This window comes from Apostichopus japonicus, chromosome 12 (assembly GCF_037975245.1).
Source record: "Apostichopus japonicus isolate 1M-3 chromosome 12, ASM3797524v1, whole genome shotgun sequence".
Taxonomy (NCBI): domain Eukaryota; kingdom Metazoa; phylum Echinodermata; class Holothuroidea; order Aspidochirotida; family Stichopodidae; genus Apostichopus; species Apostichopus japonicus.
In genome coordinates this window covers 31,125,984-31,142,890 of record NC_092572.1, presented here as the reverse complement: position 1 = coordinate 31,142,890, position 16,907 = coordinate 31,125,984, and the positions used below count along the sequence as shown (strand labels likewise).

Genomic DNA, 16,907 nt, shown 5'->3' with positions numbered 1-16,907 from the left:
TATCTGTAGTAATCATGAGAATGGTCATACAGCATGGCATGACAATGGTCGATGCGACGGTTGCGACCATACACCACGAACCTTGTGCATGTGCTGCGCGATATCGATATCTACCAATACATGTTATCGGTCATCGATTGGCACAAAAACCCAGATTCTGATGACAGCTGCCTCAAGAAACCCAATAAATGGCCTAATTAGCACCGAGCCACCAATGTGGACCATTACCGAAACATCGATGCGTGTTAGTCTTCCATCCCCTTCCTCTAATGCTATTTAAGTCCACATGTGGGCATTTCCTGCAAACCTACCGGTAGCCCACAGGGGTTTGAGTTGGGAGAAAGGCCTTGACACCTTGAAACAACAAATGATGCCAACCATAGGCGTACGAGGCGGGGGTGCAGGGGGGCAGACTGCCCCAGGCTAAATTTCCAGAGGACAAGAAATTCGGGCAAAAGTCCTGAAAAATTCGGATATATATATATATATATATATATATATATATATAAATGAAAATCGTAATGAGTTGGAAAATCAAGAACAGTGAAAAAACTTTCAGCCTCCACCGGGATTCGAACCACGGGCCTCCCGCTCTGTACGCGGACACCCTAACCACTAGGCTATGGACGCTGATTGTATGTCCAGAGGTTCGAAACCGGTAAGGAAGATCGTAATTCCACTGTAGGCGTTTGTCACCTATATCGAACAATACTAGTTCTGTTTTTGGTGACATATTTTGCCCTACTCTAGAGATCAAACATGATGCTATCCAACTCGAAAATCATTTGTGATTCCTAAAGCCGGATCTCGAAAGAGATACTTTGAACAGATTTATATATATATATATATATATATATATATATATATATATATATATATATATATATATATATATATATATATATATATATATATGCAGTCGCTTGCCCGAATCTTTTTCAAATTTTTGCCCGACAATTCCATGATTTTCTTTATTTAGCATCATGATGCCCGAATATTTCCGTGTAACACCACCGTAAGCGCATTTCATCTGGGCTACCACGCTTTTTGCACGATCATTTTTTTTCTTCTAACTAGTCAATTGTATACCTGGACCAAGGGCGGCGGAACCGGGGGGCACAGGGGGCACGTGCCCCTCCCCCACTTTTCCTCAGGTTAGAAATGTGCCTTTTTTCTACATAAAAATTGAGGTGCCTCAAGTTAGCAAGAGGCCAGGGAACCAGAATGAACACTCGGGAAGGGCCGTTTCCGGCCATCTGAGGGGTTTGTAAAACTAAAAATTTTCTAAAAGTACGCTCCGCGCCAACCGATGGTGGCGCTCCGCTCAGATAGCCGTGCATACAACTTTGCAAATCCTGGCTAAGCCCGTGACTTTTAACGAATTTCTGTGAGTCAAACACAAAGCATTTTCGAATGGAAAAAATTTGTTAAGATATTAACAAGAAAAAAACTCTAATTCGGAAGATTCCTACATTAGCAACTAGTATGATTTCACCTCATTTTGTCTCAAAAGAAAACTTGTTCCTTGTTTCCCAATTTGCGCATTGGATATTGCAGTGCTAGTATGCATATTTTCTTTGAGGGGGGGGGGGGGGGGAGCGTTGATGGAGTGATGTGTATACACAAATAAGATAATACAATAAGAGTTATAAAGGGTACTGAATATAACGCTGCATCATTCCAATCGAATTTCTGCAAAGTGCCCTTTGATGTCGGTGCCCCCCCCAGATTAAAAGTGCTCCTGCCGCCCTTGACCTGGATATCCCCGACATGAGTGTATAAAAGGAACATTTTCTTTTTCATGGATGGTGGGGGGGGGGGGGGTGTCTACAAGCCTAGAAGTACAGGTTTATCATATTCTTTGTTATATTTTATACTTTTTTGTGAGACAAATTGCAGTCTCACCCGACACAGCGACATTATCCCGCCTACGTGTCGTTGAACAATGTTTTTCTGGAGGTAGCTGAGTACTGTGTTAAAATAATAAATAAGGTAACTAAATATAGCAGCTTGAAAAATATACTGTCCCATTTTTCCCCTTCAAAGTGATGTTACAATTTTTTCTTCTTCTAATTTACCAAATTTTTGGGGAACTGTAAATTTCTAAAACGTGAGATTATAAAACTAAGAATGTTTAGATGCAACTTGCAAGGCCTCAGAAGTGCCGTTTCCGGCAATCTGAGAGGCATTGTGTGCCAACAATTTTCTTGTTCGCTACGCGCCAACCGATGGTGGCGCTCCGCTTAGATAGTGTCACGGGAACTTTCGGGCACAAAAAGTTCTGCCCCCCCCCCAATCTGAAATGGTCCCGTACGCCTTTGATGTCAACTTCACTCAAGTTAAAAGTCTGGCTGAGTTGGCAAGACCAGTCAGCATGAAAGAGAAAATTTTTTTTTTGCATTTCTGTCACCAAAGTTGCACATCTTTTGGGATGCTATTTTGCCTCACAGGTGCCATCTCCTGCGATCTGGGGGGTGCTGAAATCTCAAATTTTCTCTGTACGCTCCGCGCCAACCAAGGTGGCGCTCCGCTCAGATAGTAACCTCCGGCCCCCCACAAGAAAGAACAGCCCCCATGCCCCCCCACTAAAAAAATCCTAGCTACGCCACTGGGAGACACTTAAAACCCCGATTCTACAATAACAAATTAGACGCGATGCACAGGGCACACGCTCTGCCCTTGAACCTGATTGGTCCAAACTTATAGCTAACCCCTCACACAACTCTTGATTGGTTGAGTACCAAGCTGATATGCAGGTGAGCACATGCAAATGGGCACTCAACCAATTTGTACCAGTTTGGGTGTCTTCTACCCCACAAACCGAATCATTTAAAACAAAACATCTGTATACGCTTCTAATAACGCGTGATTCATAGCTCCCCACACCACAGAGCAAACCACCAAAACGCGAGCCATGTGTGACGTCATAATAACAATAAGTAAACAATATGTTAACACAAACTATAGAATACGCTTCACATAGTGACGCAATACTATCACGATAGATTTCGCTAGTCGATAGTACGCGATAGTACGAGGTTAATCACTGAGCATGTCGGATAGACGAGACTCAACTTACTACTACTACTATAGTACGCGATAGTACGAGGTTAATCACTGAGCATGTCGGATAGACGAGACTCAACTTAATACTACTACTACTATAGTACGCGATAGTACGAGGTTAATCACTGAGCAATGTCGGATAGACGAGACTCAACTTACTACTACTACTACTACTATAGTACGCGTTAGTACGAGGTTAATCACTGAGCATGTCGGATAGACGAGACTCAACTTACTACTACTACTACTATAGTACGCGATAGTACGAGGTTAATCACTGAGCATGTCGGATAGACGAGACTCAACTTACTACTACTACTATAGTACGCGATAGTACGAGGTTAATCACTGAGCATGTCGGATAGACGAGACTCAACTTACTACTACTACTATAGTACGCGATAGTACGAGGTTAATCACTGAGCATGTCTGATAGACGAGACTCAACTTACTACTACTACTATAGTACGCGATAGTACGAGGTTAATCACTGAGCATGTCGGATAGACGAGACTCAACTTACTACTACTACTACTACTACTATAGTACGCGTTAGTACGAGGTTAATCACTGAGCATGTCGGATAGACGAGACTCAACTTACTACTACTACTATAGTACGCGATAGTACGAGGTTAATCACTGAGCAATGTCGGATAGACGAGACTCAACTTACTACTACTACTATAGTACGCGATAGTACGAGGTTAATCACTGAGCATGTCGGATAGACGAGACTCAACTTACTACTACTACTACTATAGTACGCGTTAGTACGAGGTTAATCACTGAGCATGTCGGATAGACGAGACTCAACTTACTACTACTACTATAGTACGCGATAGTACGAGGTTAATCACTGAGCATGTCGGATAGACGAGACTCAACTTACTACTACTACTACTACTACTATAGTACGCGTTAGTACGAGGTTAATCACTGAGCATGTCGGATAGACGAGACTCAACTTACTACTACTACTACTACTACTATAGTACGCGTTAGTACGAGGTTAATCACTGAGCATGTCGGATAGACGAGACTCAACTTACTACTACTACTATAGTACGCGATAGTACGAGGTTAATCACTGAGCATGTCGGATAGACGAGACTCAACTTACTACTACTACTACTACTACTATAGTACGCGTTAGTACGAGGTTAATCACTGAGCATGTCGGATAGACGAGACTCAACTTACTACTACTACTACTACTATAGTACGCGTTAGTACGAGGTTAATCACTGAGCATGTCGGATAGACGAGACTCAACTTACTACTACTACTATAGTACGCGATAGTACGAGGTTAATCACTGAGCATGTCGGATAGACGAGACTCAACTTACTACTACTACTACTATAGTACGCGTTAGTACGAGGTTAATCACTGAGCATGTCGGATAGACGAGACTCAACTTACTACTACTACTATAGTACGCGATAGTACGAGGTTAATCACTGAGCATGTCGGATAGACGAGACTCAACTTACTACTACTACTACTACTACTATAGTACGCGTTAGTACGAGGTTAATCACTGAGCATGTCGGATAGACGAGACTCAACTTACTACTACTACTATAGTACGCGATAGTACGAGGTTAATCACTGAGCAATGTCGGATAGACGAGACTCAACTTACTACTACTACTATAGTACGCGATAGTACGAGGTTAATCACTGAGCATGTCGGATAGACGAGACTCAACTTACTACTACTACTACTATAGTACGCGTTAGTACGAGGTTAATCACTGAGCAATGTCGGATAGACGAGACTCAACTTACTACTACTACTATAGTACGCGATAGTACGAGGTTAATCACTGAGCATGTCGGATAGACGAGACTCAACTTACTACTACTACTATAGTACGCGATAGTACGAGGTTAATCACTGAGCAATGTCGGATAGACGAGACTCAACTTACTACTACTACTATAGTACGCGATAGTACGAGGTTAATCACTGAGCAATGTCGGATAGACGAGACTCAACTTACTACTACTACTATAGTACGCGTTAGTACGAGGTTAATCACTGAGCATGTCGGATAGACGAGACTCAACTTACTACTACTACTATAGTACGCGATAGTACGAGGTTAATCACTGAGCAATGTCGGATAGACGAGACTCAACTTACTACTACTACTATAGTACGCGATAGTACGAGGTTAATCACTGAGCATGTCGGATAGACGAGACTCAACTTACTACTACTACTACTACTATAGTACGCGTTAGTACGAGGTTAATCACTGAGCATGTCGGATAGACGAGACTCAACTTACTACTACTACTACTATAGTACGCGTTAGTACGAGGTTAATCACTGAGCATGTCGGATAGACGAGACTCAACTTACTACTACTACTATAGTACGCGATAGTACGAGGTTAATCACTGAGCAATGTCGGATAGACGAGACTCAACTTACTACTACTACTATAGTACGCGATAGTACGAGGTTAATCACTGAGCATGTCGGATAGACGAGACTCAACTTACTACTACTACTACTATAGTACGCGATAGTACGAGGTTAATCACTGAGCATGTCGGATAGACGAGACTCAACTTACTACTACTACTATAGTACGCGATAGTACGAGGTTAATCACTGAGCATGTCGGATAGACGAGACTCAACTTACTACTACTACTACTACTACTATAGTACGCGTTAGTACGAGGTTAATCACTGAGCATGTCGGATAGACGAGACTCAACTTACTACTACTACTACTATAGTACGCGTTAGTACGAGATTAATCACTGAGCATGTCGGATAGACGAGACTCAACTTACTACTACTACTATAGTACGCGATAGTACGAGGTTAATCACTGAGCATGTCGGATAGACGAGACTCAACTTACTACTACTACTACTACTACTACTATAGTACGCGTTAGTACGAGGTTAATCACTGAGCATGTCGGATAGACGAGACTCAACTTACTACTACTACTATAGTACGCGATAGTACGAGGTTAATCACTGAGCAATGTCGGATAGACGAGACTCAACTTACTACTACTACTATAGTACGCGATAGTACGAGGTTAATCACTGAGCATGTCGGATAGACGAGACTCAACTTACTACTACTACTATAGTACGCGATAGTACGAGGTTAATCACTGAGCAATGTCGGATAGACGAGACTCAACTTACTACTACTACTACTATAGTACGCGATAGTACGAGGTTAATCACTGAGCAATGTCGGATAGACGAGACTCAACTTACTACTACTACTACTATAGTACGCGATAGTACGAGGTTAATCACTGAGCATGTCGGATAGACGAGACTCAACTTACTACTACTACTACTATAGTACGCGTTAGTACGAGGTTAATCACTGAGCATGTCGGATAGACGAGACTCAACTTACTACTACTACTATAGTACGCGATAGTACGAGGTTAATCACTGAGCAATGTCGGATAGACGAGACTCAACTTACTACTACTACTACTATAGTACGCGATAGTACGAGGTTAATCACTGAGCAATGTCGGATAGACGAGACTCAACTTACTACTACTACTACTACTATAGTACGCGTTAGTACGAGGTTAATCACTGAGCATGTCGGATAGACGAGACTCAACTTACTACTACTACTACTATAGTACGCGATAGTACGAGGTTAATCACTGAGCATGTCGGATAGACGAGACTCAACTTACTACTACTACTATAGTACGCGATAGTACGAGGTTAATCACTGAGCATGTCGGATAGACGAGACTCAACTTACTACTACTACTACTACTATAGTACGCGTTAGTACGAGGTTAATCACTGAGCATGTCGGATAGACGAGACTCAACTTACTACTACTACTATAGTACGCGATAGTACGAGGTTAATCACTGAGCATGTCGGATAGACGAGACTCAACTTACTACTACTACTACTACTACTATAGTACGCGTTAGTACGAGGTTAATCACGGAGCATGTCGGATAGACGAGACTCAACTTACTACTACTACTATAGTACGCGATAGTACGAGGTTAATCACTGAGCAATGTCGGATAGACGAGACTCAACTTACTACTACTACTATAGTACGCGATAGTACGAGGTTAATCACTGAGCATGTCGGATAGACGAGACTCAACTTACTACTACTACTATAGTACGCGATAGTACGAGGTTAATCACTGAGCATGTCGGATAGACGAGACTCAACTTACTACTACTACTACTATAGTACGCGTTAGTACGAGGTTAATCACTGAGCATGTCGGATAGACGAGACTCAACTTACTACTACTACTATAGTACGCGATAGTACGAGGTTAATCACTGAGCATGTCGGATAGACGAGACTCAACTTACTACTACTACTACTACTACTATAGTACGCGTTAGTACGAGGTTAATCACGGAGCATGTCGGATAGACGAGACTCAACTTACTACTACTACTATAGTACGCGATAGTACGAGGTTAATCACTGAGCAATGTCGGATAGACGAGACTCAACTTACTACTACTACTATAGTACGCGATAGTACGAGGTTAATCACTGAGCATGTCGGATAGACGAGACTCAACTTACTACTACTACTACTATAGAACGCGTTTTCATTGGAACTTACATCGCCTCTTAATTGTAATTTGATGAGTTGCAGTTTAATAACTAAGTATTTTTTTTATATTTTCCACAAGACCTATGTGACCCATAACACGTAAACACTTTCAAGCTGCTGTACAGGATTCTATGAACGCATCATTACCGGAAAATTGTCGAGGTGTAAATGATGAATTTACTTTTTGCAGCATATTGTTGAAGTCCTAATTTTTAGATCTAACGAATTTGCCATTTTTGTTGTTGTAAATTGCTATTATTTGAATTGGAAGATTGATCATTTATCTGAAAAGAGGGGAATTTCCCTAGTGGCCAATGAAACGACTTGAACAAGTCTCATTTTCAAAATCCAAACAAACCATGCACGACACAGTGTAAAGCAGCGTTTGAAGAACAGTTGTATGGTTGTAGTACTTCCCGGTTTGTTTGGTGTGATTTCCCGAAGCCGGCGAAGCTTCTAGAACTGGCTTACTAAATATGAAGATATTGCAGCATATTACAGATGGTGAACATGATACTGAAAGAAACAGAGTATATTGCAATTTTCAAAGACGTATGTCTTGTGTTCCTTTCATAATATTAGGCTATGTACCTACAAAGACAGGGATATCATATGTAACGTTGAAGTTATGGCTTAGGTCGTTTCTAGTCATATAAGAAAAGTGCAGCCTAACTTAGGCCTAGTCCAATGGTTTTAGTTACAATATTCAATACTACCGCAAAATCCAGCATAACGCGTGACCTATAGGCTCAGCACAATGTAGGAATAGCTGAACTATGGTGATGATAGCCTGTTATAGTTGGTAACAAGTTGAAGGGGAGGTTTCCTCCTTCAAATACTTTGATTAATTTGTTGAAGAAGTGTTCTACATTTGCGAGATCATCCAACTGTGTGAGGTTTTAGCCGAATATAGTCATAAAAAGCTACTCGTAAAGTACTCTGGATTTGTTTCCTTTCCTGGGATATTGTGGATTTCAGTGCTAACCTGCCAGTGAATAAAGGTCAAATGAAATGCAAGGTTTTCAGAAGATTGAGATTCAATATTCCATATCATATACAAGCATTATTTTAGTTTGTGTCACCCAAACTACTGCAGTGCTTTACACCACCCTTGCTGGTCCAAGACAACCCATTATTGGGAACATATCCAGAATTAACAAGGTTTGTGCTGGTTATGCTCATTTCCTAAGTATTGACGTATCTACAGTTTCAATATCACAAATCAAATATGCACTTTTACATAATTTACTTACTAAAAGTGTCGGGGTCTTTTATAGCTAACATGTGAAGTTGATTGCCCACAAAAACAGCTGTGGTGGTCACTTTGCTATCTGAATGCAAAAGTTCTTAAGAACTTTCAGAAAGCTTCAGAAACCAAACACTGTATTCTGTAATACTGTATAATCACTAAATTGAAATGATCAATGATTGGATCAATGTGGAACTGCTACAATTGGCTTTTCTTTGTTGTGAGTATCCTTTTGTTTCTGAAATCTTCTGAAATTTCTGAATAACTAAGTTCATTTCATGTTAATGTTTCACTTTTGATTTAGAAGTCACTGAGGCTCCAATGGCTCCATGATGTAATAATTCAACCGTAGTAAGAAACCCTCTAGTGAAGATGATGACAGAGACTGTACTGGATAGAGGAGATCAGGACCTATGAACCTATCAAGCTTCTCAGTATCCTACACTTCTTGATGCACAGGATGTATAGAAACGGTAAAAATGAAGTAAATCTATTTTGTCTTTACTTGAATCACCAAACTTCTGGCTAGCAAGCATGGTTCAGGAAGTTAAATTCCCCTGCCACTCTTTATCAATATCATGTCATAATAAACATTTCTTCATTGCATATTTGAGAGCTAAATACTGTTTAAAATAACACATTTAGAGTGCATTCAAATACCAGTGTGAAGCAGTGGATGCTCTAATACATAAATGTTGTTTTCTTTGCTTTCACAACTGTCCCAGTAACCTCATTTCCACTTATGCCAATAGACCGTCAACCTGCCCCGCCCCCCCCCCCCCCGACTCCCACCAGGGCTTAGATTTATACTTCATAAAAAATTACATTTTTCTCTCGGATAACATGTATTTACATGCCTTAAACTTAGTAAAAGAGGACAAGAAGTCTCAGATATGTTACAGAGCTCTTCTGAAGCACCCGGCTAGGGCTCAGATATATATTCCACAGAGTAAAATTAGATTTAGTATTTCTATTACTGACATGTCCTCATGTGCTCAAAATTGATAGATTAAAAAAACTATTTGAAAATACTAAAGATTTGGAGAGCTTTGCAGTACCCTTGTAAGTCCAGCCACTATAAAGAGAGAACACAGTTGGAAATACTTCATACTCATCTGAGTATATACAGCAGTGAATACAGAATTGTCACTTGCGCTTGTTTAATTTTTAAACATTGCTGAGCCAGTCACTGCAGTTGGTTTTAAAAATCTAATTGGTCTCAAAATTGAACTAACTTTAGCCACTTAAAATAAGTGGCCCAATATTCAAATATTGACTTTATTATCTCAAGATTTTGACCTGATAAGTCAAACTTTTACTTTTTCATCTCAAAATGTTTTAATTCAAAATTTGGAGGTTACAAGTGTCTGCATCTGCCAAATTTGTGGAATGAACTGACCATATTGGATAGCTATTGGCCAGCTGAAGAGGGTACTCTATAAATCTTTTGTGATCTAAAATCTGGAAAGAGACCCCCAGAGAGTGGTGTAACTAGGTCAATGTAAGCAATGCAGTCTCCAGGGGCCTGGTGCCACTAAATGAAGAAAATTAATATAAAAACACCTATCCACCCAAGCTGACACACTAAATTAGATACAATTATCTCCTCACGAGTTGCATTAGTTTCTAAACATTGTTATTATAATTATAACGGAGCAAATTAGTTTGAAACTACAGCATACCATATGTTTATAATAGCTGTGTTCTGTGTTTGACAATGTTACATGATAGAATGCTGCTAACTTGCAGAACGGGTGATGACAATTTTCATGAATAATAACATTATAACTGATAACCAAATGCATTTTGTTTTTTCTCATCATCAGGTAAACTGGAGTTATTCAGTCCTGAGATCGCCCTTTTGAGGGGTTTACCACTTTCATATCCGGATTACAGCTCTTGGATGAAATGTGTACAGTACACATGAGCAGGGTAATGATTTTATGGTCCACCACCTGATTATTACCCCATCCACCCACCCATCCCCCTCCTACATGAGAATATAAGTGTTTAATTGGATATTTTTACTCCATGACGTATCAGATAATCCTTCAAGGAAAATTTCCACACCAGAATGTCTTCCATCCAGCACCCCTCCCCCCAACCCCATCAATTCCAATCACTGCAAACCAAGACATAGCATATAAACAATCTAGTTAGAATACTGCTAAAGGTTGTGTCTTAAACTCAGGGGTTCTGTGAGACCTCTTTGTACCAGTGTTTCTCTAATTGTAGCATTATCTCTACAAATTGTACCATAATTGTAGGTTTCAAGAAGATGAAATTCTGACTCCAAGTACATCTCTAATCTTTCAAATCTGACCAATTTTAATGGTCATTAGACACACATTGTTTCATTATGAAACAGTTTCATTTCTGTGTGAGCATGTAATGCTAATGAAGGCTTTCTATTGTCACTGTCTCCAGGTTGAGTGAATATTATGTAATTTAAGAAAAGGTCCACCCATCCCATCATATTAAATAGTTGTCGTGGATAATGCTAGGTTTTGAGTATTGCACTATGACAAGCAACAGTTTATGATTCTATCACAGAAGATCATTCAACACAATATGACAAGTTCTTGTAGGATTTAGCATGTTATGTCATCTGAAATCTTATTCTTTGAATGGTCTTAAAGTTATTGCATAATTATGTTATAACTGTGTGTTTGGGGAGTGGGGGGGGGGGGGTGTCAGGTTGATGTCTATTGGCAAAAGTGGAAATGAAGTTACTGGGACAGTTGTTAATGCAAAAACAACAACATTTATATATTAGAGCATCCTCTGCTTGACACTGGTATTCCAATTATTTGACAAAAGCAATCCAGACCAGTAATCAAGCCTAACTTTGCTCGACTTCAAAGTAAAAAAATTAGAACTTCATTGGCCTGCTGCACCAAATAATGTTAAAAGTACCAAATTAGAAAGTGTGCTGATCAATTTAGTCTAATCCAAAGGATTGTGAACATGTTACCATGTTTAGCCTATTGTCTTGTTTATGGATAAATTTAAAAATATATTCAACTTGAAAATAAAAAGCACCTTACAATAAAATAAATGAATTTGAAACTATTGAGTTGTTCCAGGGACATAAGTCATTTTAGCATTAGCTTGTATATCTGTGAGCAATATAATAAATGTTGAGTAAATAAAAGGTAAACTCAATAACAATGTTTTTTTAATGTTTACATTAAGCAATATCAGTTCAGATATTCTCAATATAGAATTAGTGAAAACTGATTCTTATTGTCCTTGTCTTTATCTCCTCATTAGGTAAATGTGCAGTCTTGAGATGATTTTTGGGGATCACATGATGCGGATCTTGCACAGCATGGTTTACAATATGCTGATGGTGATGGTAAGTGTATAATAAGTGTATAGCAGGACTGGTAAGCTGGTTTGTAGTGATAATTAGATTTGAGTTTTGGTAGAAAGTGATTTTGTTACTGCCTAATCCTGGTGGAGCAGAGACTTGCTTGATCAATAAACTCCCTAAGGGCCTAAGGGAAGATTAAGGTCTCAATCTAACATACATACACCATATATTAGGCACGGTATGCCATACATTGTATTGTATTGCTTATCAATTCCTTTCCTACCCTTCCCCTCTCCGTGCATCCAAAACCCAAGAAAATTGATGTCAAATTTAGATCGAAAGATAATCTAGTCTTTATGCCATTTGCCAATGAGCTATATACTAAGGGATTACAAGTGGAAGTCTTTGGTTGGTTTACTGTACTGTGTGCATATGTTGTCAGTAATTCAAGACATACATGTAGCATCTCGACCATATGCATATCCTCAGAGTAAAAACCAAAATAATTCAGAATTCCATTCTTAGCCATTGTCCAATAGTGTTGAAGGATTCTCTTAATGTGCTCTGTCTAAGATGTACATTATTTGCACTTCAGTTATAGTACTGGGCATTTATGAGATATATCCAGCAAACTCAAGCACATGTGCTTTCTACATTTATTTCATGTTGCAATACTATGGAAGATAGCTCACAAAGTTGGTAGAAAAACTCCAGCAATTGTCAAAAGTTGTTTTTTATTGGGTGGGGGGGGGGTAAATATTATTACCACTACAAGTGTTATAAATAACTAATTGTATTGATTGTCTCAGATGCAAAACATATTCCTAAAAAGCAGCTTTAAGATAGAGGCAAAGGTGCTTTAAATGATAATATTAGTGCTGTGCTGTTAGCTAGGGCAGTCCAACAAACTCAAAGATAAAAACAGATATAGAATACAATATATATGCTGCCCTGAGGATACAGCTAAAATATTCATATATACTTATTAATAAGACACAAGGAAAGAAGTTGATCTCTGTTACAAAATGATCACAGATGTGATGAATTTTCACCTTGATAATTTCTGGTGAATGGAAAGTTGATTTATTTTGTATTTTCTCTTTAACCTCCAGGTGTTACAGTTTTCAACATATCTTCTGTACATTTCCTTTAAGAAAGTGAAAGAGAAAGTCGAGCTGGAACACATCACTGCTGACATAACTTCCATTGTGGATGTGAGTCTGGTGAGTCTTCACATGATAATTTCTCAACAGTCAGTTTGTGAAATGGTAATGGGTTGTGTTGGATACTTTGATCAAATCTACAGGCCATATGTACGTGAAGACAGCTGGCCTAAGTAGTTCTATAAATAACATCAGATGCCCTTTTTAAGATTCCACTTGTTTAATTGTGTACAGCTAACAAACTTTACTAAACACAATTACTATATTGTAGTATGCAGTGTTGGATGGAAGATTTCTGTAAAGTGGAGACAGCTACTGATAGATACCTCAAATAACAGTTCCTCAGAAAACTTCAACATCTGTAGAAAATAATGATTGCCCACATGCCAGGCAAGCTCAGTTTTTCTAGTATGTACCTTGGTCTGATCATGGATGTGTTTGAAAGTATCAAGTCTTTGAAGTTGTGCATTGCCACCTGTAATCTTGGTATTGTTTTAACCCATTAATACAATAAATCAGATGAGATTGAATGAATTAGGGATTCTCCCGGCATCTCCTACCAGTAATTACTATCTTTAGCCCTTACATCCCCATATAACTAATATTGCCAGTAGTGACAGCTTTAAATAACTTTGAATATGCATGACGCCATGGGGTGCCACCACCCAGTTGGGATAGTTTTTTCTATACTGTAGTCCTGCTTCAGAGCACTCGTATTGTCAGTACGAGCAGTATGAATATCATGTTTCTATCAGATCAAGTTTGTACTGTCAATACCAGTGCTTTGAGAGCAGGATATCAGAGTACAGTGTAGAGAGGAAGTAGCATTAGGAAATTGCTCCTACTGGCTGGGTGCCATGTTCAGTGCTATCCTAGTTGACATTTTACTCATTTAACTCTTTGCATTGCTTGCAGGAAATTGCTCTAAATTACACTCATGTAATGTTGTATACATTGGCATCTAGACAGAGGGTACAGCAGGGTTGCAACCATGTGTTATGCGTTATTTGTGGGGACTTTAATCCCCAGAATAAATTCAAGGAGGAAGGGGGCGGGACGGTGATCCATAGCATACAGGGAGACTACATTTACAGAAATTTCTGAAGTACAGTGTATAAAGATATAACATGTTATGCAGTACAACATACACAGCTGATAAAATCTTCAAGATTGTTTCAAGAGTGACAAAACATAGCACCTGTTTTGCATCTAAGTACCCTTCATTTCTTACAAATATCTTAAAGAGTGGGGCACAGCACTCCCCTGTACCCCTTTATCGCTCCTCTGGACAACATAACATTTTATCCCCTCCCACTACAAAAAGGTTGTCAAGCTCCTGGGGTAGAGCCCATTTCATATCATGAAACATTAAGGCATCAATTAGACCTTCAACCTCTAACCCCTGAAATGGGGACAAAACCTTGCACACCAAGAAGGGTGGCTACACTCATGTACCCTTGCAATTACACTAAGCATTGTGGGTTACTCCCAAGGAATTCTGACATGCTGTTACATATCAACCCTAACTTATTATCAGCATGTTGGGTTACCTTGCTGGTACTTAGACAGACAGTCTGAATTTACTGAATTTTCTCTTACACAAAGAAAAAGAAGATTCCTGCATGGCATATTTCAACAAATGTTTGTGATAACACTGTTCAAATGGTTGACAGCAGGTTTACATAGAAATGAGCTAAGTAACATTAAAACATACTGATAAGTATGAATCTTTGATATTTCTCTTTGCACTTCTGTCATTAAACCTTGAATATTTAATTCATGATAGAACCAGCTGATGTAGGTAAAGGAGACTAGGAGACAACAATAAACTCCTTAAGGATAATTGTGCACTGACTCACAGCCTTCCCACCCTCCCCTTTCCAGCCCTACTATATGAAAGTGACCTACAGATGAATATGAAAGTAATAACAGTTGTCACAAAGTCTAAACATAAGTGCAGTACATCAATTTGAATATTACCATTAATAGCCAGACTGCCTCCATGCAATCTGGTCACCTGTTGACCTCTATGAACCATTATAGATCTATAAGTTCAGCTAATATAATTTATACATTTTTCATTATTTGTTTGCCTTGCATATTCACAACACTACAGTACAGGATGTACTGTACCGGCCTCTACACAACTCAGTGATCATGGAAAGTGAAGGTAAAAGCCAGTTTGACAAGCATCAATTTTGTCATGAGTTTCATTACAATACTAGAACTCCATGGTTATGTTGTTAAATGGTAATGGGTTCTGCTGTGTACATCTAAACACACTTTGTAACTTTAAACTTCACATGCTAAAGTAATGAATAGTGAATTCCATATTTCTGGCACTATATTAAATACTCTTGTTGAGATCAATCAGTTATATAGAACTGTGTTATACATATAGTGAGTTCATATGTGAGAGACATTGTGTAGGGTAGCCAGCAAGTTAACAGTTATTGGATGTAAATTTGAGAACATTTTAAATACAGAAATTAAGACAAGTGCTGTAAGTCTATCAATGGACTCTAATTTGCTGTCCACAAACTGACATTACTGATCTACTTGATGGAAAAACCTTGTCCATCAGAGTCTTTGGTGGATAGCTTCATCCTTCTTGCTGTGTTACCAACCCTCTTTAATTCTTTTTGATTCCTTGGCGGTAGCCGAAGGAATCTATGCGGTCATGACTGCGTGTGTTTGCGTGTGTCTGTGTGTGTGTGACGTCAAGCTTGAAATTAGGTTTTCTCAGCAATCCCAAGGTGGATTGATCTCATTCTTGGTACATAGGTTACCCATCATGAGTAGACCATCCCTTTTTATTTTGGTGCTAATACATGAATATTAATGAGTGGGCAGGGCTTAGAGTGATTTTCAACAAATGTCAATATCTTCACAACCGTAAGTTCAATTTTCATGGAACTTGGTTTGGTGGTACAAGAGGAAAGTCCTCTATATGAATATGGTGACAGTTTGTCCAATCTCATTATTATTCATGAGGGGCGGGGCTAAGTGTTGTTTTTCGCAAAAAAGCTTGAAATTAGGTTTTCTCAGCAATCCCAAGGTGGATTGATCTCATTTTTGGTACATAGGTTACCCATCATGAGTAGACAATCCCTATTTTTTTGGTGCTAATATCATGAATATTAATGAGTGGGCGGGGCTTAGAGTGATTTTCAACAAATCTTCAGTATGACCCGGCCAGGAGTCGAACCCCTAACCTTCCAGCTGCAAGTCGGAATTCTACCCCAATACTATGAATGAGGGGGGCATGAATATTAATGAGTGGTAGAGCTTAAAGCAGATTCTTTAAAATATCAATTTGTTCATCAAACTTGAGCTGATAGCAAGGAACAACATTTGTGTTGATGCTACATTAATATTCATAAAAGGTCGGAACCAAGTGTACACAATGAACCTACAGTAATATTTAGATGCCAAGGAATCTCAAAACCTCTTGGTTTTCTTGTTATTATAGTCTAGTAAGAGAAAAGGACTTTGA

At 39.1% G+C, this 16,907-nt stretch overlaps 2 protein-coding genes across 26 annotated transcripts in view; one reads left to right on the top strand and one right to left on the bottom strand.

The window, feature by feature from the left end:
• Window positions 1-16,907, bottom strand: part of LOC139977740 (uncharacterized) — a 220,149-nt gene that overhangs the window by 163,496 nt on the left and 39,746 nt on the right. The gene's annotated exons all lie outside the window — the stretch shown is intronic.
• LOC139977767 (uncharacterized) overlaps window positions 1-16,907 on the top strand; it is a 169,131-nt gene that overhangs the window by 127,259 nt on the left and 24,965 nt on the right. For 3 of the 20 annotated variants that reach the window (XR_011796671.1, XR_011796670.1, XR_011796669.1), the window contains exon 6: window positions 15,528-15,581. Coding sequence is in view for 1 of the 20 variants with exons in the window: in XM_071987408.1 (XP_071843509.1) it covers window positions 12,210-12,290; window positions 13,361-13,471 (192 nt within the window). In the remaining 19 variants the exon portion in view is untranslated. Of the gene's footprint in view, window positions 1-7,642; window positions 8,236-8,779; window positions 8,845-9,236; window positions 9,417-10,758; window positions 10,865-12,205; window positions 12,291-13,360; window positions 13,472-15,527; window positions 15,582-16,907 lie in introns of those variants that run through there. The other 17 variants (XR_011796672.1, XR_011796674.1, XM_071987404.1 and 14 more) reach the window with 15 other exon arrangements.